Source organism: Megascapheus bottae, chromosome 16 (genome assembly GCF_031878675.1).
Source record: "Megascapheus bottae isolate mThoBot1 chromosome 16, mThoBot2.hap1, whole genome shotgun sequence".
Classification (NCBI taxonomy): domain Eukaryota; kingdom Metazoa; phylum Chordata; class Mammalia; order Rodentia; family Geomyidae; genus Megascapheus; species Megascapheus bottae.
This window is the reverse complement of record NC_143524.1, coordinates 31,802,778-31,830,425: the sequence shown is the minus strand read 5'-3', so window position 1 is coordinate 31,830,425 and position 27,648 is coordinate 31,802,778. Positions and strand designations below refer to the sequence as shown.

At 40.6% G+C, this 27,648-nt stretch overlaps 2 protein-coding genes across 3 annotated transcripts in view; one reads left to right on the top strand and one right to left on the bottom strand.

The window, feature by feature from the left end:
- Positions 1–20,919, bottom strand: part of Hps5 (HPS5 biogenesis of lysosomal organelles complex 2 subunit 2) — a 35,628-nt gene extending 14,709 nt beyond the window's left edge. The window contains exons 1-12 of one of the 2 annotated variants that reach the window (XM_090348028.1): positions 20,819–20,919; positions 19,120–19,286; positions 16,253–16,363; positions 16,045–16,109; positions 14,954–15,146; positions 13,109–13,242; positions 12,108–12,320; positions 11,093–11,164; positions 6,900–6,988; positions 5,181–5,359; positions 3,059–3,217; positions 948–1,134 (exon numbers count right to left, since the gene is read on the bottom strand). In XM_090348028.1, the coding sequence (XP_090204154.1) occupies positions 948–1,134; positions 3,059–3,217; positions 5,181–5,359; positions 6,900–6,988; positions 11,093–11,164; positions 12,108–12,320; positions 13,109–13,242; positions 14,954–15,146; positions 16,045–16,109; positions 16,253–16,363; positions 19,120–19,227 (1,510 nt within the window). In that variant the 5' untranslated portion in view covers positions 19,228–19,286; positions 20,819–20,919. The remainder of the gene's footprint in view (positions 1–947; positions 1,135–3,058; positions 3,218–5,180; positions 5,360–6,899; positions 6,989–11,092; positions 11,165–12,107; positions 12,321–13,108; positions 13,243–14,953; positions 15,147–16,044; positions 16,110–16,252; positions 16,364–19,119; positions 19,287–20,818) is intronic. The other variant, XM_090348029.1, reaches the window with a different exon arrangement.
- Positions 20,920–21,294: 375 nt separating this feature from the next.
- Positions 21,295–27,648, top strand: part of Gtf2h1 (general transcription factor IIH subunit 1) — a 29,982-nt gene continuing 23,628 nt past the window's right edge. The window contains exon 1 of the mRNA XM_090348030.1: positions 21,295–21,442. The gene's annotated coding sequence lies outside the window, so the exon portion shown is untranslated. The remainder of the gene's footprint in view (positions 21,443–27,648) is intronic.

The following is a 27,648-nucleotide window of genomic DNA, read 5'->3' as shown; positions in this document are numbered from 1 at the left end:
TTTTTTGTTCTTTTGGTTAATAATTTTCTTCCTTAACCTCTCCAGCATTTTGATAAGATCAAAATTAAAGTACTTGGGGCCGGGAGTTTGGCCTAGTGGTAGAGTGCTTGCCTAGCATGCACGAAGACTCGGGTTCGATTCCTCGGTACCCCACATACATAGCAAAAAGCCGAAATTGGTGCTGAGGCTCAAGTGGTAGAGCTCTAGCCTTGAGAAAGTCCAAGGAAAGTGCTCAGGCCCTGAGCTCAAGCCCAGGACTGGCAAACAACAACAAAAAAAAAACAAAACAAAATTAAAGTACTTTATAAACATCAGTCAAAACGTAAGGTTAAAAAAAAAAAGGACTTGGAATGTAGCTTAGTGGTAGAGTGCATGACTAGCATGCATGAAGCCCTGGGTTTGATTCCTCAGTATCACATAAACAAAAATGGCTGTGCTGCTGGAAGTGGGAGGATGCTAGCCTTGAGCAAAAGAAGCGCTCAAGCCCTAGGACTAGCAAAAAGGAAAAAAAAAAAAAAAAAAAAAGCAGGGCAATGGCTCATATTTGTAATCCTAGCTACTCAGGAGGCTAAGATCTGAGGATCGAGGTTCAAAGCCAGCCCAGGCAATACAAAGCCAAGAGACTTTTCTCTCCAATTAATCATTAGAAACTGGGAAGTGGGGCTCAAGGGTAGGGCGGTAGCCTTGAGCTAAAGAGCTCAGGCACAGCACCCAGGCCAGAGTTCAAGTGCCATGACCCCCCTCCCCAAAAAAGGAAAAACTAAACATAAGGCCCCCACCCTTATAATGGCAAATAGACCTACAAGTCTGGATGGAAAGCCTATCAATTTGCTAAAAATTTTTCACGTTTCACAGAAACTCTATCCACAAGACAATGCTGGCATTAAGAACCTGCAGAAAATAACTGCTTCTCACCACCAGAAGCCAACAAAAGACACATTCATCACCTTCATTTCCATGTGGGCCACAACCTTGATCCGGCTGGTCCTCCTCCTGATGTGCACTGAATTCTTTAAGTCTCTCGTCTTCTGAGAAGCTTTGGCTGTGAAGGGAGCAAGTGTCTTCATCTGACTGACTACCTCTTCTACTACTAATGATTCGATAAATACCAGAGTCCAAGATGCTAAAACTTTCCTAAAATTAAAAAGAATTCCCAAAATAATCAAAGTAATATTATCCTTTAAAGTACAATGTACCTTTTCCAAGAAATACCAACACACTAAAGTGCCAAGTCAGTAACATGATTATGGCTTATTAGAACAAATGGGTGAAAAATGTTTAGGCACCTGGAAACCAGGAGTCTCAAATATGCTAATGGTATCATAGTATTTCTGTAGCTTGTCTTCAGAGAGCATGGCATTAGGAAGGGGGAATCATGAGGTCAACTCTGAGTTGCAATGAAACTTAATTGACATGGAGTGTCTATTATCATGTAAGAGCAAACTAATTTATGCTGGAGGCTATTTAAGGCGCACATGGGAATAGGAAATAATAAACACTGACCAAATGAAATGTAACTTCAAGAAACATCTAAATTTCAAACAGTTGCTCAAAACCTGGAAAATCCCTCTTCTATAGTTTGGGTCTTGAATATCCCCCAAAAGCCTATGTGTTGAAGACTGTGTCCCTTAACCTATGGCACTATTTGGAGGGATTGAAACCTTTAGATGGAGGCCCTTAGATGAGGGAGGTTAGGTCACTGAAAGTGTATCCTTCAGGAGCATATTTTGGACCCAAGCCCCTTCCTATCTCTTTTGCTTTCTGGTTGTTGTGAGGTGAGCAGTTTGCTCCACTATGATGTTCTACCTTGCCAAAGGCCCAAACCAAGGCTCTCAGAGAGCCATAGTTGATCCTTCTGAAATCGTAAGCCCAAATAAGCCTTTCTTCCTTATAAATTGTCTCTCAGGTATTTTTTTTTTTTTTTTTGCCAGTCCTGGGCTTGAGCTCAGGGCCTGAGCACTGTCCTTGGACTTTCTCAAGGCTAGATAGAGCTCTACCACTTGAGCCTCGGCACCACTTCCGGCTTTTTTCTATGTATGTGGTACCGAGGAATCGAACCCGGGTCCTCATGCATGCTAGGCAAGCACTTTAACCACTAGGCCAAACTCCCGGCCCTCTCTCAGGTATTTTGTCAGGGTGAAAGCGAACTAACACACTGTTTTCTGTTTTTTTTTTTTTTTTGTAAATGTACTATATGGGAAGAAAAACAAGATTTGAGGTCCTAGAGATATATAAATATAGTCTAAGGTGAAACAATCTTACTCTATAACAAAAACTTTTTTAAAGTAAGACTACAGGTAGGAGGTAGTGGCTCACACTATAATCACAGCTACTCAGGATGTTGAGATCCAGATCTTGGTTACAAGCCAATCCAAGTAGAAAAGTCTGTAATACTCCATCTGCAAAATTACTAGCAAAAGTTGGGCTGGAAGCATGGCTCAAGTGGTATGGTACCAGTCAAGTAAGCAAGCCAAGCAAGCATGAGGTTCTGAGTTCAAGCCCCAGTATGGAAAGAAAAAATGAAGAAAAAAAAAACCAACAGAAAGAATACTAGCCAGGGGACTGGGAGTTTGGCCTAGTGGTAGAGTGCTTGCCTAGCATGCACAAAGACCGGGATTCGATTCCTCAGTACCACATACATAGAAAAATGCCGGAAATGGTGCTGTGGCTCAAGTGGTAGAGCACTAGTCTTGAGGAAAGCACAAGGACAGTGCTCAGGCCCAGAGCTCAAGCCCCAGACTGAAGAAAAAAGAAGGAGGAGGAGGAGGAGGAGGAGGAGGAGGAGGAGAAAAAAGGAAAGAAAGCAAACTAGCCAGGCAAGGTGGTTCACACATGTAATACTAGCTATTCAGGAATCTGAGATCTGAGGATCACAGTTTAAAGCCACCCCAGGCACTAAAGTTTGTGAGACTCTTATCCCCAATTAACTACCAGAAAACGAAGTGGCGCTGTAGCTCAAGGGACAGGGCAGTAGCCTTTAGCTGGAGAGCTCAAGAGTCAGCACCCAACCCAGAGTTCAAATCCCACGACTAGAAAAAAACAAACAAAGAATACTTACATGTGATGAAATGGAGCTTCTTCTACTGCTGCAAGCTGAATCCAAAGGTTCACATTTTAAGATCAATTCCTCTAATTGAGAAATTAGATCACTACAGGTTGCAAGATCCAGCTGAGATTTCAAATGTTCCAATTTATCTATAGTCAAAGTTTTTCTTGCCTAATTAAAGAGTAAGAAAAAAAATAGTAGGAGCTTAATGTCTGAAACTAAATCCATATTAAAATGTCCAAAATGTTGAAAGAAGTCTAACAGTTAATAAATCTTCACAAGCTGGGTACCAGTGGCTCATACTTGTAATCCTGGCTACTCAGGAGACTGAGATGTGAGGACTGTGGTTTGAAATCAGCTCAAATAGAAAAGTCCTCAAGACTCTATGTCCAAAACAACCAACCAGCCAAATGCTGGAATGGAGAATCAGCTCCAATAGAAAAGTCCTCAAAACTCTATGTCCAAAACAACCAACCAGCCAAATGCTGGAATGGAGACATGGCTTTAGTGTTAAAGTGCCAGCCATGAGTAAAAGAGCCAAGCAAGAGTGAAGGTCAGAATCAAAACTCCAGTACATGTACAAAATAATAATAATAATGAAAATAAAATTTAAAAACCTTCACAGGTGCTCTAAAAAGTTAAACTATCAAAAGATTTAATAAGAATTCTCTTAAGAATTAAGAATTTAGCTCTTAGGCTATCATCTATACAACCAACCCCTTAAAAGCATACATGCTCTAAAATTCAAATGAATTTGTGAGTAAATTTGGTATTGTCTTAAAAACCCTAAGTATAAACTCCTTACTACCCTCTTTCTCACCTTTAGATGTATCTACACTGGGATTTATTCCTAAACCTCACTCATATAGCAGGACTAATAAGATAATAAATATCGGGAGTAGGGCTAAGTTGAATAGCAGTGGTTCGTGTCTATAATCCTAACTACCTGTCAGGATGATAACAGGAGGATTGTGGTTCAAGGCCAACCTGGACAGAAAAGTTTGAAAAACCAGTTCTCAATACATAGTTGGATACAGTGGCATGTATCAGTCACATCAAGCTACATGGGAAGCTGAGATTGAAAGGATCATAGTGGGATCAGGAGTATAGCTTAGTGGTAGAGTGCTCACCTAGCATGCACAAAGCCCTGAGTTCAATTCCTTGATACCACATACCCAGAAAAAAATGGAAGTGGTGCTGTGGCTCAAGTGGCAGAACATGATAGCCTTGAGCAAAAAGTGCCCAAGCACAGTGCCCAGGCTCTGACCTCAAGCCACCAGCATTGGCAAAAAAAAAAAAAAAAAGCAGCTGGGAGTTTGGCCTAGTGCTAAGAGTGCTTACCTAGCATGCAGGAAGACCAGGGTTCAATTCCTCAGTACCACATACATAGAAAAAGTCGGAAGTGGTACTATGGCTCAAGTGGTAGAGCTCTAGCCTTGAGAAAGTCCAAGGACAGTGCTCAGGTCCTGAGTTCAAGCCCTGGGACTGGCCAAAAAAAAAAAAAAAAAAAAAGAAAGAAAGAAAGTAAGAAAGATCGATCATAGTGTTAGGCTAGCCGAGGCAGCCCAGACATGGTGGCATGAACCTGTGATCCCAGAAATGTCAGGAATCCTAAAAGCATGTGTGATGAAGAGCATGTGTGATGATTACCTGAGAAGAAATAAGACCCTATCCTAAAAACAACCCATGAAAAACAAGGCTGGAGATGTGGCTAAGCATTGTCTCCACAGTATGAGACCTTGAGTTAAAAACTCCAAGTACAACAAACATGCCAAAACATAAATTAAAAAAAAACAACAACAACAAGATAAAACAACTTTGTAGCCAGGCCTGGTGGCTCATACCTATAATCCTAGCTGCTCAGGAGGCTGAGATATGAGGATTGCAGTTCAAAGCCAGCCCAGGCACTAAAGGCCTGAGACTCTTATCTCCAATTAACCACTAGAAAATGTGAAGTGGCTCCCAGGTAAGGCAGTAGGCCTTGAGCTGAAGAGCTCAGGGACAGCACCCAGGCCCAGAGTTCAAGCCCAACTGACAAAAAAATAAAAAAAAATAAAAAATAAACATGTTGCAATACAAGCTAGAATGGTTTTACTAATCCATGAGGAACATGTTTAGGTAAGTTATGACTCACTCTGCTGGTGATGATAGAATTTTGGAAAAGACAGCACGTGCGTGCAGCCAGGTCCCATAGGCCCCTCCTCAGCAGACGTTCCACACAGCGCTCGACAGACAACAGGGAGAGATGTGAGACCTTCCCATTGTGGTGCAAACAGAATAGCTCATTCTTGCAGACAGCTACATCCTGAATATCTACAAAAAAAATTAAAATAAAAAAATAGAGATGAACATACAGGATATTAATCAAACAACTCTTTGCAAGGGCTGAAACTATTCTAATAAATTCTCATATAAGGCTTGACTGAATTTCATTCCCACTTTCACCCTTGTATTTCATGAGAACCTCTTATTTTTTAGGCGCTATTCTAAAAAGATCAGGAATAAAAGATGGAGAATGAGGGGCCGGGAGTTTGGCCTAGTGGTAGAGTGCTTGCCTAGCATGCACGAAGACCCAGGTTCGATTCCTTGGTACCACATACTTAGAAAAAGCCAGAATTGGTGTTGAGGCTCAAGTGGTAGAGTTCTAGCTTTGAGAAAAATCCAAGGACAGTGCTCAGGCCCTGAGCTTAAGCCCAGGACTGGCCAAAAAAAAAAAAAGATGGAGAATGAACCGTATCTCTCTGGTCTAGAATTCGATGCTTATAATGCAATTCCTGTGAAAAGGAATTGTGAGTATAAAAGAGAGTAATCCTCATTAGGGGCTCCATCCAATGTTTCTGAGATTTATAATTTGATGCTAAATGAATAGAATTTAACTAATATGTAAATCAACAAATAATTCATCAGGAAGTATCTGTCTTGAAAGTATCTGTTTTGGTAGAACATCTTCTTTTGATACTAGTTTTTCTGTTTGTTCTCTGAGATAATATATTGTTATATAGTACAGGCTGTCCCAGAACCTGCAGTTCTCCTGCTTTGGCCTCCCAATTACTAAGAACCCACAAACAAGCTTGGCTTAGGCAGAATATCTTGAAGGCAATTAACAATCTAGTTTTCAAGTGACATAGTTAAAGAATTTAATCTACAAGAAATCTATGGGCTGGGAGTTTAGCCTAGTGGTAGAGTGCTTGCCTAGCATGCACAAAGACCCGGGTTCAATTCCTTGGTACCACATACATAGAAAAAAAGCCAGAAGGGTACTGTGGCTCAAGTGGTAGAGCTCTAGCCTTGATAAAGTCCAAGGACAATGCTTAGGCCCTGAGTTCAAAGCCCAGGACTGGCAAAAAAAAAAAAAGAAGAAGAAGAAATCTATATTGAGAAAACCAGTAGGAAATTCTTTCTTTTCTCCTCCTTTTCACAAAGTTTGAAAATACTCACAAAGTCAATTAACAATCTAACAGCAATGCTTAAAATAAAATAAAATAACGTTAAAAAGCTGTATTTCCAGGCCCAGAGTGTGGCCTAATGGTAAAGTGCTTGCCTAGCATGCACAAAGCCCTGGGTTCGATTCCTCAGTGCCACATACAGAAATGGTGCTGTGGCTCAAGTGGTACAGTGCTACCCTTGAGAAAGCATAAAGACAGTGCTTAGGTCCTGAGCCCAGGACTGCCAAAAGAAAAAAGAAAAAAGCCATGTTTCCTACAGTTCTGTTTGTAATTGAAAGGATACAGAAGTTGATTTTCTTATGGTTCCTGCATTTTCAATTTCCTACAATGTAAGTGAATCCTCCTATACTAATTAAGCTTCACCAGCAATTATGAGATAAAAAATTATAAGAGAAAAATATAATTACCTTTGACTTCACTCCAAAGAAGAACTTGAACATTCTGAGGAATAAAAATATAAATCCCTTTTTCTGTCCAAGTCAGTACACAATGCTCACTGCAAGATAAAATGAAAGAAAGAAAATACAAGGTAATCAAGTCTTAACCATTCCTTTCCATCTGAAATAGTGCAGTAAAATAAATAAAATGATGCTAAAAGAAAAGTGTATGGCTAGCTGGCCTGGATAGCTCTAGATAGCTCGTGCCTGTAATCCTAGCTATTCAGGAGACTGAGATCTGAGGATCAAGGTTCAAAGTCAGCTGTGCAAGAAAGGACCTGAGAATCTTATCTCCAATTAACCTCTAAAAAACAACCTCTAAAAAACGGGAAGTGGGGCTTGGCTCAAGGGTAGGGCTGGAGCCTTGAGCTGAAAAGCTCAGGGACAGCACCCAGGCCAAGTTCAAGCTCCATGACTCACAAAAAAAAAAAAAAAAGTGTATGGATCACTTAGCTAACATTTATTAAATTAGTTAAGCTTCCCAAATTTGATATGACAAGGGTTTAATCAAAACAGTAACATCTTAGAGATAAAATAATGGCATTCACTGGGAAGTTGATGAAGCTAGAGTTGAATGAGATAAGCCAAGACCAAAGGAAAAGGTGTATGCTCTCCTTGATATGTGAATATTAGATTCAATCAATACAAGAGCGATGACTCAATACTCAGGTACTCAAGGTCATTGACATGATTTTGAAGATATAAATATAACTATGTATACATAAAAATCTATGATGGTATATATACTCTATAGACATAATGTTATATAGATCAATATGTATCTATGACATACAAATTCTCAGCTTAATTTTAATGTTCTTAAATTTATGTGCCAGTAATTGCATATAGAGATCCCATTCTTGAATACTTATTTGTTAAACTTGACACTCGAAATATGATGGAAAAAACTCAATGTTAATAAAATCTTAAAAAAAAAAAACATCTTAGAGCCAATCATAGGAAGGACAATATTCTGACTGCCGTAAGTTATGTGTAGGCGATAAAAGGTTGAGAACATTTGGTCAACTATTTGCCAGGAGCACTTTTAAGGAATCTACCTATATTATCTAACTTTGTAGCCCATCAAGGTGGACGTGCTATCCTTATTAAACAAACAAACAAACACCTTGAAACACAGAGAAATGAAATAACATGCCTAAGATCATTAACATAAAAGCATAAGTCAGAAGTTTTACCAGGGATGCTCTAGCTCTAAAATCTAGATTCTGCTCTATACTTCACAGAATTTACCTCCCTCATTTACGTCACAAACCCACTGACATTCTAATCTTAATTATTTTTTTTAATTTTTTGCCAGTCCTGGGGCATAAATTCAGGGCCTGAGCACTGTCGTGGGGCTTTCTCAAGGCTAATATTCTACCGATTAGGCCACAGCACCACCTCCAGCTTTTCTATGTAGGTGGTACTAAGGACTCGAACCTGGGTCTTCGTGCATACTAGACAAGCACTTTACCACCAGGCCAAACTCCTCGGCCCAATCTTAATTTTATCAGCATATTGCCCTTCTTACAAAATTATCCAAGTTCGACTTTCCTCTGAAATCCTTTACCATTGCCCACAGAAACTCTCTCTCCTCCTGTTATCCTATATACAGCATACAAACTGTTAGACTTCTGACAATTACATAATTACAGCCATAATATTTCATTCTCTTATAATTTCCCTTACCTGTTTTGATACTAATGAAAGCTTGAAATCAACTTCAAAGTAATTCCTCTACCAGGAGGGCCAACCATACTCCCAAAGAAGAGTACGGTTTTTAATAAATAGCTAGACCACAGTATCACCTTAAGTTACCACCTCACTTAATCACATCACACTCAACAACTATTTTTTTTTTTTTTTTTTGCCAGTCCTGGGCTTGAGCTCAGGGCCTGAGCACTGTCCTTGGACTTTCTCAAGGCTAGAGCTCTACCACTTGAGCCTCAGCACCACTTCCAGCTTTTTTCTATGTATGTGGTACCGAGGAATCGAACACGGGTCTTCATGCATGCTAGGCAAGCACTTTAACCACTAGGCCAAACTCCCGGCCTCAACAACTATTTATTAAGTATTGGTCACAGGCCAGCTACAAGACTAAGCACTGAGAGTATACAGCACTTATGGAATTTACTGTTTAGCAATAAAATAAACATAAATGCATATGAATATATAATTTCATACTATGATAAAAGACATGAAAAAAGACTGCTAATAGACGAAGAGTTTTGATATGGTTTATGAAGATATGAACAAATACATGCCTTTCTTTATCCAGTCATTTTCCAGGATGAATTATGATTTTTAAAATGTTGCAATGTTTATAATCCACTTTACTTTGCTATATGTGTGATATGTACATGGAAAATTCATTTATCCATACTCATAGGAGCAGTTAACATTTTTTCTTCTATAGTATATACATAATATGTAACTATATATTATATATCATTTATTATGAATTAGGATAACATGTTACATACATTATATAATATATATATTTTATATGTAACATATATTATATATAACAGTGTTATTTTCCATTATGTTATATAAAAAGAATATATGATCTATGTTACACACACACACAGACACACACACACACACACACACACACACACACACACACGTATTTTTTTTGTAGGTCATGGGGTTTGAAATCAGCCTGGGCACTATCCTTGAGCTACCGCCCTACCTCTGGGCTTGGGCATTGTCCCTGAGCTTTTCAGCTTATCCTACTCTTGAGCCAAGCCCCATTTTCTAGAGGTTAACTGGAGAGAAGATTCTCAGGTTCTTTTGTGCCTGTGCTGGCTTTGAACCTTGATACTCAGATCTCAGCCTCCTGATTAGCTAGGATTACAGGCGTGAGGCACCTTGCCCGGCTATATGTTGTATTTTTAAGACCAGTTAAAAAGACCTTTTAAAAGAATATAATTAGGGGCCAAGAGTGTGGCCTAGTGGAAGAGTGCTTGCCTAGCATACATGAAGTCCTGGGTTCAATTCCTTGGGACCACAAACACAGAAAAAGCCAGAAGTGGTGCTGTGGCTCAAGTAGTAGAGCACTAGCCTAGGGCATGTCCAAGGACAGTGCCCAGGTCCTGAGTTCAAGCCCCAGGATTGGCAAAAAGTAAAAATAAAAAATAAAAAATGTTAAAAAAAGAAAAAAAACTTTTTAACTAGCATAAAGAAGATTAAGTAAGTGGAGATCAAGCATATAGATTGAAATCATACCTGGCACCTCTATCCTTGTAAAACTATGTGTAAGAATTGGCAAGTCATAGTGGCACTGTGGCTCAAGTGGTAGAAGGCTAGCCTTAAGTTGAAGAGCTTGGAGACAGTGCCTAGGCCCAGAGTTCAAGTCCATGACTGACAAAAAAAATTGGCAAGCCAGGCAGTATGGTGGCACTCTGTGTTATTACAGACTTTGTTCCTAAAACAACTAGACAGCTAGACAAACTATGAAACTGGAATATGGATGAGTCTGTCTTGAGCTATTCATTCAAAGTTCTTGTCCCAGCACCTAAAAGGCAGAGATGAAATTTCACTGAGCTTCCAAACAAATTCTACTTGTTTCCAAACAAGTTACTACTTTTTGTACCTGTTTGCTAATAACAGCACATCTCTTGGCTGATTCCAGTCTAGAACCCCTATGGGTGGGTAAGATGGGTAAGGTTATAAGAAAATGAGTGCCTGTAGCTAACAGTTCTAAACTGTCAAATGTTCCCTGACAGTTATAAACTCTCTAATTGGTTTGAAAATGATATTTTCATTTCTCTTCCTCTCTCTCTCTCTTTTTGTTTTTTTCTTGTTTAGCTGCCAGTCCTGGGGCTTGTATTCAGGGCCTGGGCACTGTCCCTGAGCTTCTTTTGTTCAAGGCTGGTATTCTATCACTTGAGCCACAGTATCACTTCCTGCTTTTTCTGTTTATGTGGTACTGAGGAATAAAACCCAGGGCTTCATGCATGCTAGGCAATCTACCACTAAAGCTACATTCACAGGCCTCATTTCTCTTACATAAGAAAAACTTCATGTAACAATAGTCTTTTCCTAACTGTCCAAAAATAATTTGAGTCTCAGCATCAACAAGAAAAAAAAATAAATTAACACAGCACTCACTTAGATGACCTCTGAACAAGAGAGAAAATCCCACTGGAGAAACTTACCTAAAATGCAAGAGTTTAGGGAAAGACAAAGACTGAGTGGATCCAACCATATGATCATATTGAGGTTCTGATCTAGAAGAGAAACATATCTCTAATGATTTAATCATAGTGTACAATTATTTTTTTCTTAAAAGGACAAGCTCACCTCTAAAGCAAATTCAAAAGCCTAATTGCATCTGTCCTGACTCAATTCACTTTAAGCATAAGAAAGATAATTGACTTGAGAGTTTACTGTAGTAGTTTGTTTTCCAGTCCTGGAGCTTGAACTCAGGACCTAGGCACTGTACTTGGGCACATTTTGCTCAAAGCTACTGCTTTGCCACTTAAGTCACAGGATTACTTCTGGCTTTCTCTGTGTATGTGGTACCAAGGAATCAAATCCAGGGCTTTGTGCATGCTAGGCAAGCATTCTACTACTAGGCCACACTCCCAGTCCCTACTGCAATTATTGATAAGAATTCTAAGTTGAGGACCAGGAGTTTGGTCTAGTGGTAGAGTGCTTGCCTAGCATGCACAAAGACCCAGGTGAGATTCCTCCATACCACATACATAGAAAAAGCCAGAAGTGGTGCTGTGGTTCAAGTGGTAGAGCTCTAGCCTTGAGAAAGGCCAAGGACAGTGCTCAGGCCCTGAGTTAAAGCCCCAGGACTGGCCAAAACAAACAAACAAAATTCTAAGCTGGGCATTGATTGCTCATGCCTAACTACTTCAGGGAGCTGAGAGCTTGAGAATTATGGTTTGAGGTTAGCTTGAGCAAAAAGAGTTCATTAGAATCTATCTCCAAAATAACCAGCTAAAAGCTGGGTTGGAGGTACACCTCAAATAAAAAAGTGTTAGCCCAGCAAATTCAAAGCCCTGAGTTCAAACTCCAGCCCCACATCTGCACTGAAAAGTGAAAATCTACTCTTAAAAAGGCATAATAAAATCTTTAACATATACAGATTATAAGAGACTTTAACTTAACCCCTCTATGTAAAGTTCTCAAACCCTCCCAACCAGCCACGCACATCATTACCTGGGAGTAATCACAGGGAGAGGTGGCAATGAGAGGAGTTTCTTGAACTGATGGGTACTCATAACATCCCCATCAAAGTTCACCTCCCACATCCTAGAGCCAGGGCGAGCACAATATATCAGAGGTTGCTGGTTCCCAGAACATCTTCCAGGGAAGAAACAAGCTCCATATTCTCCATCTCTTTCTTTGTTTCCAATTCTCCAAAACTTTTCTCTAATTCCCAGGGAGGGGGGGGAAAAAGGAAGTATGATTGCTGACAAAGTATAAACAATCAATAAGCCTATAAGTCAACCTATCCATGATAATACCACCTGAAATGTTCACTTCCTTGGCATTTAGTAATATACTAAATAATTTAAACTGTTGACTATGTCAGTATTTCCCTAACAGGTTTTCAAGATGAGATTATCCTGAGAAATAAACTAGCCAGGGCCAGTGGAGGGGAAAAAAATGTCCAGTAAAAATTTCAAGGTAATGAAAATAGCTGAGGAACACTGACACAGTGATACAATATACTCATTTCAAGTTGTTTCCTATTTGGTTCTAGTACTTAATCACTACCTCTAATGAACTCTTGTGCATTCAATGCACCTATAGTTCTACCCTTGAGTTTTTGGTGAAATATCCGTAAGATTCACAAAACTCAGAATAATTCCTCACCAAATCTACCCTTTAGGACAATTCTATCAAGTATAAGACAATTTTTCAAAATAACAACAGAAACCAAGGAAGCCTTAGTGATTCTCCATATTGAAACAGGCCTCTGGCTTTCACTCCTGGTACTTACTTACATTAAGCCTCATGATAGGATTCATTAAATACTTGTCTTAGTTGTCCATTGAACTATTTCAATTTCCTATATTTCCTCTCTGCTTCTGAAGATCAGCTTGCAATTAACTGGTTCCTTTTTAATATCTATATAATTAATTGAGGAAGTGTGGGCTATAAAATTCAGTCCCTAAAATTCTACATATCTAATGACTCATGGCTGGTCAGTATACCTCTCAGTGTCACACAAGAAAGATCGAGTAAGTGAAGATACAAGCAGTCTCCCATCCAAATAATCTAACTGTACAATACAGGAGTCAACTGTTGTTATTGTCTGAACAGGAAACATCACAAAGGCTGCTGCAGTCTAAAAATGAAAAAGAAAACGTTTACTTCATCTATACATAATCTCTTCCTCTTCACCTTTTAAATAGAATTAACTTGGATATCAAAATAAAAATTGTAAAATAAGTCAAAATTTGCCTACAGATATTAGGGAAGTTTTACTCAGTTAAAAGGTTTGTGAAATAATGTAATACATAATAAAGAAAAATGTAAGGCTTTTTTTTAAACTAACCAATGTAACAGGTGGGAATATGAAAAATAAACCTAGTTCTAAAACATGAGGGAATTTTTCACCTATTGATAAAATTCAGCTCCCTTTGGAAAAAAATACAAATTAAGTCTATACAATGTATAGGCTTTCAACTATATTTTGGATTTAAAAAATATATTAGGAATCAAATGATAACTCTGATGGGTCCTGATGGTCAAGCTAGAAGAATATTCTGATATATTTAGTAAGGCAGAATTTAATCAAATAGTAGCTAGATTTCTTCTTTCACTATGACTCTACATAGAAATATACCAATAAGAGACAAATTCCTGGCCAAGAGTTTGGCCAAGTGGTAGAGTGCGTGCCTAGCATGCAGGAAGCCCTAGGTTTGATTCCTTGGTACCAAATTCACAGAAAAAGCCAGAAGTGGTGCTGTGGCTCAAGTGGTAGAGTGCTACCCTTGAGCTGAAGAGCTTGGAGATAGCACCCAGGCCCAAAGCTCAAGACCTACTAGCGACAAAAAAGAAGAGAAAAAGAGACAGACAAAGACAGAGACAGAGAGACAAATTTGTGCTAATGGCATAATCTTAGCTACTCAGCTTTCTGATTTAGGATTACGGTTCAAAGCCAGCCAGGGCAGGAAAGTCTATGAAACTTTTATCTCTAATTAGTCACCAAAAAGCCAGAAGTAGAGTTGTGGCTCAAGTGTTAGAGACTAGTCTTGAGCAAAAACCATTAGGGACAGTGCTCAGATCTTGAGTGCAAACCTCAAGACTGGGAAAAAAAACAAAAAAAGACACAAACTCTTCACTTCTGATAAAATGATGCTTGGGGAAGAGGACCATGTGAAGTTGATCTGCTCTTTTGATAGCAAATTAGAGCATTCTGTTAAAGAGTAACCTGAGTGAGTTACGTATAGCAGGAAGCCATCCTCAGAGAAAATATTTTCTATACCCATAACTTACTTTACACAGGGGCCAAGATAATAGGAGCATGAGCAATTGGTGTCATATCTACATTTAACGTTTTATTTGCAAACTAATAAATGATCGTCTTTTATTTCTTAATAGCTCACTGTTAAAGAATACTTTATTTAAGTGAGCCATATAAATAAATCAGGGAGTACTGGAATGGATTATGTGCAAATTAAGAAACCATTATGAAACAATAGCAAACTAAAATAGGCTACTTGGGCTAAAAGCATTGCTCAGCAGTAGAGTATCAGCTTAGTATGAGGCTGTGAGTTTAAGCCCTACTACCACCAAAGAAAAACAAACACATGAATGAATGAAAGAAAGAAAAGGAAGGAAGGAAGAAAAGAAAAAAGAAAGAGACAGAAAGAGACTAAAATAGGTTACCATAAACACTACAAATACACCTCAAAAAAAAAAAAAAAAAACCTACATCTGGGCTTTAGATCACTCCCAACAAATAAGCAGACAAAACTGTGTAGTTAGCTTAAAGTTCCATAAGAACATTTTTTTCCTCAGCATACACACAGAAAACTAGAGTGGCTCCTCACCTTTGCTTGTTTAGAAGCATTGAGTTTGATGGCAGAAACTTTTCCCATATGATCACCTATGAAAACTCTCAGAATATCTGTATCCCAACACAGAGCTGTAACTTTTCGGCCTTTATGTTCTGAAGACACATAAATTCGTTCTGGTTTTCCACGACGCTCTTGATTTAATTCCCAAACAACTACAAGACCTTGGCTGCAAAAATAGAGTTCACAGGGAGTAAATTTTGGGCAGTGGTGAAGATACAATTTTATGACATAATATCAACCGCAGTAAATATATATGCAAACTCCCATATTCAGAAAAAAGAAAGTAAAAAGTCAAGGCCTTCACTTCCTTGTTTTAGTAAACAAAACAGTGAAATAGGAGAACTTAAGTGTTTTAAATTACCTCTGTTCCCCTTTTTAAGGCCTTTGCAGTGTTGTTGCCTGAATTAACATTTTTCACAAACATTAGGTTGATCAATTGTCCACCTCAGGGCTGGTAGTTTGGCGTAGTGGTAGAGTGCTTGCCTAGCATGCACGAAGACCCAGACTTAATTCCTTGGTACCACATATATAGGAAAAAAATTTTTTAAAAGCCAGAAATGGTGCTATGGCTCAAGTGGTAGAGCTCTAGCCTTGAGAAAGCCCAAAGACAGTGCTCAGGCCCTGAGTTCAAGCCCCAGGACTGGAAAAAAAAATTGTCCACCTGGATGAATAGGTACTGAAAAGTTCCCCAACACATAGATAGTTCAATGCTAACATGGGACAGTACAGGCAAACTGAAATGGTTTTTTACCCTAATAAACACACTTGTTGACTTAAAATGCATTTTTTTTCAGATACTTTTTTTTTTTTTGGTCAGTCAAGGAGCTTGAACTTTGGGCCTGGGCGCTGTCCCTGAGCTTTACAGCTCAAAGCTACCACCCTACTGCTGGAGCTACAGCCCCACTTCCCATTTTTTAGTGATTATCTGAAAATGAGAGTCTCAGGTTTTTCAGTGCCCAGGCTGGCTTGGAACCAGGATGCTAAAATCTCAGCTTCCTGAGTAGCTAGGATTATAGGAGTGAGCCACTTCACCTAGCCAAGATACTTTTAAAACAGTTTCTCACCTGGTGGCTACAGCAACATAATCATCATCATGTGAACAGCAGGCAATCTGAGCTATTGCACCTTCCTAGGGCACCAAAGGAAAAACATTTTTTTTAAATCTCAAGTTTTATATTCTTCTTTTATCCTAAATGATTTATTATATTAGAGAAATTCACATTTATGGAAGACACGACTTATGATGTATGGCAGGGTTACCCTTGGTCTTACCCTGTGTGAAAGAAAAAGTCTATGCTTCCAGCCTTCTTTCTGAATGAGACTGAGTCCTCCTCCTGAACTGCCCAAAGCTAGCCATTTCCGAGACACAGCTATGCTCGTGCACTGAAATCATGGAAAGGTACAGGTGAGATCATTACAGCATGTAACCAAATAAACAATCCCATGGAAATCAATCCAGAGGATCTATGCTCCAGTTCCTTCTTCTCTCACTCCACGTGCTGCTGGGATGGATACAACACAATGGCATGCATCCTCTAATTCTACACTTCAGAAAAATAGGAAACGAAGAACATTCTGTTTCTCAACTTTTAGCTGAATCTAAAAAAGGCTGACGAGGCTTAATTGTGTAAGTGAAAATTTTTTCTGTCATTGGACTATTCATTTTTGTGTAATCTGGCTAGGTGACTCCAGTGCAAACTACAACAGGGGAAAACCAAGAAAGTTATCAGGGAATCAAGCAATCACATTAATCATTTAGTCTATATAATCATCATAAAACAACCATACACCTTAAACCTCAGAAAACACAGATGTAGATCCACTGAACTAACCCCCTCTTCTCCCACACACTTAGCTTGTTGATTTCTTTCTTGGTCCACCAGAGAAAGTAGTTCTCATGCTGTGCCAAATACTCCACCACAAAAGTTGCTGGTTAGCTAAAAACCATTGTTAAAACCCTTTAACTTTGTCGCTTTCTACCACAGAAGCTGAAAAATGTTTCACTTTCTCCCCTCCTCATACTTATTCACTTTTTTTGTTCACTTTCTCACTTTCCCCTGCTGCTGCGAACAGCCACGTGATGAGTTCAATCCCACTGATGAGCATTTCTTGGGAAGCTCTAGCTTCCACATGTAAGGCAATCAGAAGAAAACTTTTTCTTGGATATCTCATTCTTTTTTTGTAATTGAATGCTTTATTTTTTTTTTTTTTTTTTGCCAGTCCTGGGCTTGAGCTCAGGGCCTGAGCACTGTCCTTGGACTTTTTCAAGGCTAGAGCTCTACCACTTGAGCCTCAGCACCACTTCCGGCTTTTTTTTTTTTTCTATATGTGGTACCGAGGAATCGAACCCGGGTCTTCATGCATCCTAGACAAGCACTTTAACCACTAGGCCAAACTCCCAGCCCGAATGCTTTATTTTTTTAACTGTTATAATGAAGATGATGTATGGTTACAGTTACAGTTATGTTAAGTCAGGTAAAAAGTGTATTTCTTTTTTTTTGTTTTTGTGGGTCATAGGGCTTGAACTCCTCCTAGGCACTGTCCTTGAGCTTGTCAGCTCAAGGCTACCATCCTACCCCTGGGCCTGGGCCTTGTCCCTAAGCTCTTCAGCTCAAGGCTACCACCATACCCTTAAACCAAGCCCCACTTCCCATTTTCTAGAAGGGGTTAATTAGAGAGGAGAGTCTCGGGTCCTTTTGTGTCCAGGCTGGCTTTGAACCTTGATCCTCAGATCTCAGCCTCCTGAGTAGATAGGATTACAGGCGTGAGCCACCATGCCGGCTAAAAACTTTTTTTTTTTTTTTTTTTGATAATGTTACCCCTTTCCTCACTCTCCACTTTTTCCTGCCAGTCCCCAACCACAAGTTATACAGTTCATTTTCAACATAATGTCTAACAGGCCCTCTCAATTTTGCTTAGAAAGCTAATGGAGATATTTGTACAGGAGTCAGGATACATGTATTACAACTATGACTAAAAACTAATAAATAGATGTGGTAGAACAGGAAAGATGGAGAGCGTGTGTACTCACAATGACAACACTGGACTATCACCATTAAGAACAGCATCACTAACCTCTAAAGAGATTGCAAACATCTTGCAGAAGCCACTGGGTTTTTTGTTTTTTGGGTTTTTTTTTTTTTTTTTTGTCTTTTTTGTCTCTTCAGTAACTTGAAGCTTCAAAATATTTCTAAATTATCATTTTACAAAACAGTTGATAATATTATTTTATTACTTTGTTCTCTACCACATTATTCCTAGATTTATTCAGAAGAATACTGGGCTTGGGCCGGGAGTTTAGCCTAGTGGTAGAGTGCTTGCCTAGAATACATCAAGTCCAGGGTTCGATTTCTTGGTACCACATACGTAGAAAAAAGCCAGAAATGGTGCTGTGGCTCAATTGGTAGAGCTCTAGCCTTGAGAAAGCCCAGGGACAGTGCCCAGGCCCTGAGTTCAAGGCCTAGGACTGGCAAAAAAAAAGAAAAAAAAAATACAGGGCTTGAAGAAAGTATGTACTTCCCACAGAATTCATATTTGCTTTGCTCCCTAACACAGGGATGAATCAAACATGACTCAGGAATGTCAGGAAGTATACTCACTTATACTATTTCAACTTCAAAACGATATATTATTTTTTGAGAGAAGACAGCAAGATTACTGACAAGGAGAAAAATTAAGTAATCAGTATCATGGGTAGAAAATAATTCAAATAATATCTAAAAAATAGCAAATCAAGCAAAAATATACTTCTGTTTAAGGTATGGCAAAAACAGGTAAGAACACCAACATTCCATAAAACAAAGACTAGAGGGCAGAGGCAAATATAATGGAAAGAACACACCAATGTGAACATAAAAATGAAACTAATACAAGAATCAAGAAGTTCACTTTTAAGCCAGGTGCAGTGGCTCACGCCTGTAATCCTTGCTATTCAGGGGGTTAAGATCAAAGGATCATGGTTCAAAGCCAGCACAGGCACTAACGTCCATGAGACTCTTATCTCCAATTAACCACCAAAAAACCAGAAACGGCAGTGTAGCTCCAGGGGTAGGGTGGTAGCCTTGAGCTGAAGAGCTCAGGGATATCGCCCAGACCCATGTCCCAAGTCTCATGGCCAAGAAGGAAAAAAAAAAGTTCACCTTCAGACGACTGGAGTCCAGCCGCAGAACTGAGAGTAATGGATCCAATGATTCAAACTCTGCAAGAACATGGCTGTAGGATTCTGGTATCACTGGCACAAAAGTCATTTATCCAAGAAGATGAAACTTGTTCAGTGAGAAGACAGTATTCCACACTTGAATAAAGCCTGCAAAAATATAATTTAAACATCACTGAATGGCCACAAACTATAATAAATATTCTTAAATATATATAATATTGTATATGCTAGGTAGGTGCATAACCACTGAGCTACATCTCCCAGGTCTTGTGGTATATTTTTTCTTGTACACATATAATGCAATCTGTTTTCTGCTAATTATACTGTCCTTAGCATAGTCTTACCTCTTTGAGAATGGTATTCCAAGAAATGAAACAAATGAAATACACAGCTCAATTCTCAAATGAAATATTTGAGAATTCCTAATCTAAGAAACCTCTTCCTATTTGCTGATACAAGTATGTAATCCGAGCTATTAACAAGACCAACACCTGAAGGATCATAGGTCCAAGTCAGCATAGGGAGAATTTTCTCAAGATTCCATCTCCAAAATAACAAGCAAAAAGACAGACTGAAGGTATAAGTTCAAGAGTTACAGCACAGTAACCGGGGATCAGTGGCTCATGCCTGTATTCCTAGCTAATCAGGAGGCTGAAATCTGAGGATCAAGGTTCAAAGCCAACCCGGGCACAAAAGGACCTGAGACTCTTCAATTAACCCTAGAAAATGGGAAGTGGGGCTTGGCTCATGGGTAGGGCGTTAGCCTTGAGCTGAAGAACTCAGGCCAAGTTCACGGCATGATCGACCAAAAAAAAAGAAAAAAAATAGAGCACAGTTAGGTGCCGGAGCTCACGCCTATAATCCTAGTTATTCTGGAGGCGGAGATCTGAGATGGAGGCGATTCTAAGCCAGCCCAATCAGTAAAGTCTGTGAGATGCTCACCTCCAATTAATCACAGAAAAACCAGGAAATCGCGCTGTGGCTCAAGTAGTAGAGTGCTCTTGAGCAAAAGGAGTTCAGGGATAGCGTCCAGGCCCAGAGTTCAAGCCTTAGGACCGGCAAAAAAAAAAAAAAAAGAAGTTCTCAAGAGCACCATTTCTAAGCAAGCAAGCTGAGTAATTACGAGGCAATTCCTAAGGGAAATAGCACTGATGGTAAGCTTTGATCTAGGGCAAAAAGGAAAGAGAAGCCGGTAGGCCAACAATAACCAAATACAGAAGTGCCTGAGAAGGGGAACCAGACAAAAAGAAGGAAACAAAATGATGCAAGGAGAAACTAAGAAATTTTATTTGCATAAAGGGATCTATGAAATAATGATCTGAAAAAAAACAAAACAACACGGTAAGAGAACTGTCCACCTCAGAGAAATAGCGGTTCACTTTGATGCACTCATTCTCCTAACTGCCTGAGTTCTAAGGCCTGCACTAGCCACAGGGATGAACAGAACACAGCTCAAGATCACAAGACCTCGCTTAGCAAAGCCACACCTTTCCAACAGCGCCACCTTGAATACAGCACTTAGCTTTCATGAGGAGAGGAACCACACAGCCAAGTTTCCAAAGCCAAATGCATAAACCAGCAGCCCGAGGACCCATCAAAAGCCCATCAATCCCAGGCCGGCGGCTGACAATTGGCAGCGCGTTGCACCTTCTCTAGGGGTTGGGAGCCAAGCCACTCACCTGGCACTGAGCATAGATCCCAAGCTTTAGCCTCTGCGCTTGCTCCGCCCCTCCCTGGTCACGTCATTGAAGAGCGCCACGGACGCCAGTGCAACGCTGTTAACGGCACTTCCTCGTCACGTGACCGGTCACGCCCCGCCCTGCGCGTGGTCCCTCCCCCCGCCCCCCTCCGGCCGCGGTGGAAATTACGCTCCCAACGGCCTGCAGCCGGTGGGCCTCCACGGACCGAAGATACGCCATTGAACTGAACCGAAGGAGCACTCGGTGAAATGATGGGCCAGATCGGATCCCCGGACCTTTCACCATTGAAGACCAGACAGAGGAAACGAAACAGGCGGGAACAGGTGGGGGGGGGGAGGGAAGCAACCAGCGGAAGGTGTCATGGCGGCCGCGCTCTGTGGTCACGTGACCTTTGGGCCCGCCTCGGTGCTTCCGGTCACGTGCCCTCCGAGACCTCGCAGCCAGCGATGGAGGCGAGACCCCCCGGTAACAGAGGCGGTGGCGACGGCTGCGGCCGCTGCGTTTCAGCCTCTTCTCAGCTGCTGCTGTAAGGAGCGGAGCGGAGCTCCATCCGCGATCGACCTCGGTTTCTAACTCCCTGCCGGAGAGCTTAGTTTCCACCTGGTAAGTTTAAACCGAAGAATGGTGGTGGGTGGGCGGTGAGGAGCTGACAGGCCCCGGGGTCGCGGGGAAGGTGCAGATCCGGCTCCTTTTCCACCGTGTCGCGCGCTCGGTCTCCACAATCCCCAAGCTTGCCTTTTCGTTTGCCTTCATTTTCCCGAAGCGGGGGAGAGGCGACCCGACCCCTAGTCCGCTTGCCTGAAGGAATCCTTGCCTTTCCGCTTAAAGGCATCGGGAGACACTCGGAAGGTTTTCCCAAAGCCAAGCCCAGACTTGCCTCAACAGAATGAAGGAAATGAAAGTTTCTGCTGGACCGAAGTCCTTTCCCGTTAGGAAATGCGCTGTGCATCTTTCCCCTACGGTAAAAACCTTGGTAGCCCCATGTTTTTTGCTTGTCAGTCCAGCCACGCTTATAAAGCCTTATAACCCCCCGGAGCTATTCCACACGTAGTTTTAGCCATGCCCGCTCTGATTGGCATACGGTGAAAAACAGACAATCGACATGTGGAAATATGTAAATTCTCCAGTGTTTTCGGGCTCATTGACCCTTAAACCCTTATTCCCGCGTCTGTAAATAAAGTTGAGAGGAGATGTGAAATTTTAACGTTTTCCATTCAAACGCCTAGTTTCAAAAAATATAAAATTGAGTTGGGAGGGGGCTAAGGGTGTAGCTGAGAGATAAGAGTCCTTCACCAAGCATTCTTGAAGCTCTGGGTTTAATTTCCTAGCGGAAAGAAAGAGAGAGAGGACTAAAATACTGAGTGATTTTGAAATCGTTTCCAGACAAGCTAGTAGGTCAGTATCCAGACCTACTATTTTGTTTTATAGAATAACAGTTTCTTCCCTTGAACTCTAACCCAGAACTCTAACATACACGCATACATGTATGTATGTGTGTATGTGTGTATGTATGTATCAGCATGCTCTGGTGGGTCTGTATTTAGTAGAGCCAGCCTCCAACCATTCAACATTCCCTCTACCTCAGCATATCCTTAGAGCACAATTTGAAAAACACTGATCTGGACTTCATTTACTCAGCCAAATCTCAGCTAACTAGCCCTGAGATTTTGGTTTTTTTTTTAAACACCAAACCCAGAGCAGTTGAGGGAGAGAGGTCATAAGAGAAGGAAATATAGCCTCTAGTGATAGATACATGATTACCAAAGGACTGAGTTCTCAGAATAACTTCTTACTCATTTGCATACCTAAATCTTTCTTTTTTTTTTTTTTTTTTTTGGCTGACCTAGGGCTTGAACTCTGGGCCTGGGCACTTCCCTGAGCTCTTCAGCTCAAGGCTACCACCCTACTCCTTGAGCCACAGTGCCACTTCCAGTGTTCTGGTGGTTGATTGGAGATGAGTCTCACAAACTTTTTAATTCTCAGGCTGGCTTTGAACCGCTATTCTCAGATCTCAGTCTCCTACACAATACTAAATGCCAGTCCAAAAGTTTTAAAAAAAAATAGTAATTCAATCAGTGCAGTAAAAGGAAGAATAATAGGTTAAAAGCAATGAAGCAAGCTGGGCCGTGGCTCACTCCTGTAATCCTAGCTACTCAGGAGTCTGAGATCTGAGGATCTCAGTTCAAAGCCAGCCTTGGCACTAAAGTCTGAGAGACTCTTATCTCCCAATTAACCACTAGAACCAGGAAGCAAAGCTGTGGCTCATGCAGTAACACTGTAGCCTTGAGCTGAAGAGCTCAGGGACAGCGCCCAGGCCCAGAGTTGAAGCCCCATGACTGACCAAAAAAAAAAAGACAGAAAGCAGTGAAGCGAATGATTCTACTCCAGTCAGCTGTGAATGCTTCATGTGCCTACTAGACTCAAGGCTTGTAGCTTGTCATTCTTATATCACTACTCAAAGTATGCTCTGTGCTGCTTTTATTAGTAGTAGTAGTAGTTTAGCTTTCCTAATACTTTAGCCACCAGTTCTGCCTTATGAATACTGCTACTAGAGGTGACCTTGTTCTTTTCCCTTTACCTGCCTTTAGTGTGGCAGTGTCAGGCATTGGTCTAATAGTACACTTTGATTAATGATTCATTAATCTTCCTTTAACTTTAGTAATGGCAGCATGAAGTATGATTGGATTCCATCCTGTTTTCTTTTTTTCTTCATTTTTTTTTCCTCCCTTCAGTTGTGGGGCTTGAACTCTGGACCTGGGCACTGTCCCTGAGCTCTTTAGCTCAAGGTTACCTCCCTACCCCTGGAGCCAGAGCACCACTTTCTGTTTTCTAGAGATTAATTGGAGATGAGTCTCCTATTCTTTAATGCCCAGGATAGCTTTGAACCTTGATCCTCAGTTCTCAGCCTCCAGAGTAGCTAGAATTATAGGCAACACACCCGGCTCCAGTTTTGTTTTGTTTTGTTTTTTTGTCTGGGTCTTTTTGTTATTGTTTTTGTTTTGTTTCATTTTTGTGAGTCAAGGCACTTTTTTGTTTGTTGTTTTGTCAGTCTTGGAACTGGAACTCTGGGCCTGGGCGCTGTCATTGACCTCTTCAGCTCAGGGCTAGTGCTTTACCACTTGAACCACCAGACTACAAGACTACTTCTGGTTTTCTAGTAGTTAATTGGAGATAAAAGTCTCACAGACTTTAGTACCTTGGCTGGCTTTGAATGAGAGCCTCAGATCTCAGTCTCCTGAGTAACAGGATTACAGGCATTAGCTACCTCACCTGTCTTGTCATGGCATTTGAACTCTGGGCATTGTTTCTGAGCTCTTCAGCTCAAGGCTACCAGCCTACCTCTTGAGCCACAGTGCCACTCAGTTTTCTTAAACATTTCTGTTACTTTTTTTTCTTGAACTGCTGTAAATGAAAAGGTACTTTGCCCTAAATTTACTACATCTCTTAAGATCTTCCTTGTTTGTGAAACTGTGATTAAAACAGCACATTTTAGTTCCTGTTTACATACTGCTAAGGTCCTACTCCCTGTAATGCTGAATTTTTGAAATATTTTCTGATTGCTTGTGGCAAGCAACTTAATACATCTCCTTTGGTGGGGGCTGTAACTACGGTTGGGTTGGAATTCAGAGTACCTTTTGAGCCATACCTCCAGGCTGTTTTACTTTATTTTTTTTTTCTCTGAATATTTGCACAGTCTTGGCAGGCTCAAGCAAATTTTTTATTGGTTTATTAAAGTTGAGATTACCCCCCTCTCCCATGAGCCATCATGCTGGCTAAATGTCTTTTTTTTTTTTTTTTTTATGCTGATAACAGCAGCTCTCTAGCTGCCAGCCTGCCTGCGTTTCTTTCTTTCTTAAAAAAAAAGGGGGGGGTGGGAGTTTGGCCTAGTGGTTAAAGTGCTTGCCTAGCATGCATGAAGACCCGGGTTCGATTCCTCGGTACCACATACATAGAAAAAAGCCAGAAGTGGTGCTGAGGCTCAAGTGGTAGAGCTCTAGCCTTGAGAAAGTCCAAGGACAGTGCTCAGGCCTTGAGCTCAAGCCCAGGACTGGCAAAAAAAAAAAAAAAGGATAGGAGTGGGCCAGGACTGTGACCTAGTGGTAGAGTGCTTGCTTAGCATGCACAAAGCCCTGTTTGATTCCTTGGTACAACATACACAGAAAATACCATAAGTGGTGCTGTGGCTCAAGCAGTAGTGCACTACCCTTGAGAAAGCTTAAGGACAGTGCGCTGGCCCTGAGTTCAAGCCCCAGGACTGGCCAGAAAGGGGGGGGGGTGATGAGTTTAATTTCATTTATTGCCTCTTTTTCTCTGCTCTTTGGGAAAGGAAGATAGAATGGGAAATGCAGAGTTGCAATAATTAAAAATTTGTGTTCAATCATTGTAGATTTTTCCTGTTTCAATTTCTGTTTCCTTATAGGACAGGATTGTTATTAGAATCTGTGTAAGCAATGGTATTGTAATCTGTGAAGTGAGCAATAGTGTTCTCTGAAGTTGAGCCAAGGATGTATGTTCAAAGGTTTCTTATCTCTTGCCAAGATTGTATTCTTTTAACAAACATCTTACCTAGAAATCACTGAATCCTAAAAAATTGGATTAAGTATTAATTACAAATATTGGGAATGTTCCTAAGAAAAAAATAGGAGACCTTTGCTAATGACATTGAAGCATAAAATAATCTGAGGGGAAAAAAAATCAGTAAAAACCAGTTGAAGGAAGTGAGTAGAATGCTTGACACCCTAAAGCAAGATAAACACTTGTTGCTTCGGATAAATTTTTAACTGCCTTTCCTAGATTGTCTTGCTATCTAAAATGTTGTGGTAGTCATTTCATAGAATAGTCTTTTAGGTAAAACTAGATCTTCATCAGTCAGATATATTTAAATATTTTTCACAGACATTCTATGGTTCTTAGAGTTCCACTGAAAAGAAATATATGTCACTCAGTGAAACCCCTTTTAGAATTCCAGAAATCACAAAATACATTGAAGGGTATCCTAAAAAACTGGAGATGGTGGCACTTGCCACTCAGAATGCTAAGGATCACTTAAAAGCCAGCAATTTGAGACCAGCTTGAGCCGCCTAGTGAGACACCTGTGGGGGAGTGGGAGTCTGGGGGTGGATCTATAAATGGAACATCTAACTAAGCACAATTCAGATAATCAGCTTCAGAGGAATGAAGGTTTCATATGTTTTTTTCTTTCTTTCTTTCTTTTTATAATGCTGGGAGTTGAACCCAAAGCCTTGCACTCCCTGGGGAGCCACAATCCTGGCCCAATTTGTATGATACCTACATATCCCACCTTCTCTAAAATTTAAGCTCTGACTAAAGACAGTACATTTTTTAAGTATTTTGTAAGCTGTCCCTTTATGAATGAAAGCTAAAGTGACAGTTTTACCAGAAATTACTTATTTATGCTTCCCTGTCATCTGCTACAGCAAACATCACTTCCATTCTTGGCAGCTTTCCTATTGAGCTCAGAGAGTTATTTCAGGTTAGCCACTCTCAACCCTCAACAATTTGTTGAACACTTAAGATTCCCAGGAGAGAAAGAGCTCCAGAGAATTTCCTAGATATTTGATTTGTCATATAAAAATGAATCATAGGCCGGAAGCTTGGCCTAGTGGTAGAGTGCTTGCCTAGCATGCATGAAGACCGGGTTCTATTCCTCAGTACTGCATACATAGAAAAAAGCCAGAAGTGGTGCTGAGGCTCAAGTGGTAGAGCTCTAGCCTCGACAAAGTCCAAGAACAGTGTTCAGTCCCTGAGCTCAAGCCCAGGACTGGCAAAAAAAAAAAAAAAAAATCTGTAAATTTTAGGCCAGGAATTTGGCCTAGTGATAGAGTGCTTGCCTAGCATGCACAAAGGCCCCGGTTTGATTCCTCGCTACCACATACATACAAAAAAAAAAAAGCCAGAGTGGTGCTGAGGCTCAAGTGGTAGAGCTTTAGCCTTGAGAAAGTCCAAGGACAGTGCTCAGGCCCTGAGCTCAAGCACAGGACTGGCAAAAAAAAAAAAAAAAGAAAAAAAAAGAATCATTGACCAAGACATGGAGAGCAGTTAATATTAAAAGATGGAAAAAATGGGCCGGGAGTTTGACCTAGTGGTAGAGTGCTTGCCTAGCATGTACAAAGACCTGGGTTCGATTCCTTGGTACTACATACATAGGAAAAAAAACAAAAGCTAGAAGTGGTGCTGAGGCTCAAGTGGTAGAGCTCTAGCCTTGAGAAAGCCCAGTGCTCAGGCCCTGAGCTCAAGCCCAGGAATGGGGGGGAAAAAGATGGAAAAACACTAGTCACCCACATGTAGTACTAGGTACTCAGGAGCTTGAGACTCTGAAGATCCTGGTTTGAAGTAAACCTGGGCAGACAAATCTGAGAAACTATTCTCCAGTTAGCCAGTAGAAAAGCTGGAGGTAGAAGGGGCTGAAGTGTTAGAACATCAGCCTTGATCAGAAAAAGCAATAAAGAATATGAGGCCAGGTTCAAACCTCAGTACTGGCACATACACACAAAAGGAAAATCAGTACCTGAAATTTTAAATATTAATAACTGTTTCAGGTCTTGTTCATTTTTGTGTGTCAGTCCTGGGGGCTTGAACTTGGGGCCTGTGTGCTGTCCTTCCACTTCTTTTCTTAAGGCCAATACTTTATTACTTGAGCCACAGCTCCAGTTGCAGCTTTTTGTTGGTTAATTGGAAATAAGAGCATCACAGGCTTTCTTCCTAAGCTAGCTTTGAAGCACTATCCTCAGATCCCAACCTTCTGAGTAGCTACGATTATAGGTATGAGTCACTGGTACTTGGGAAAA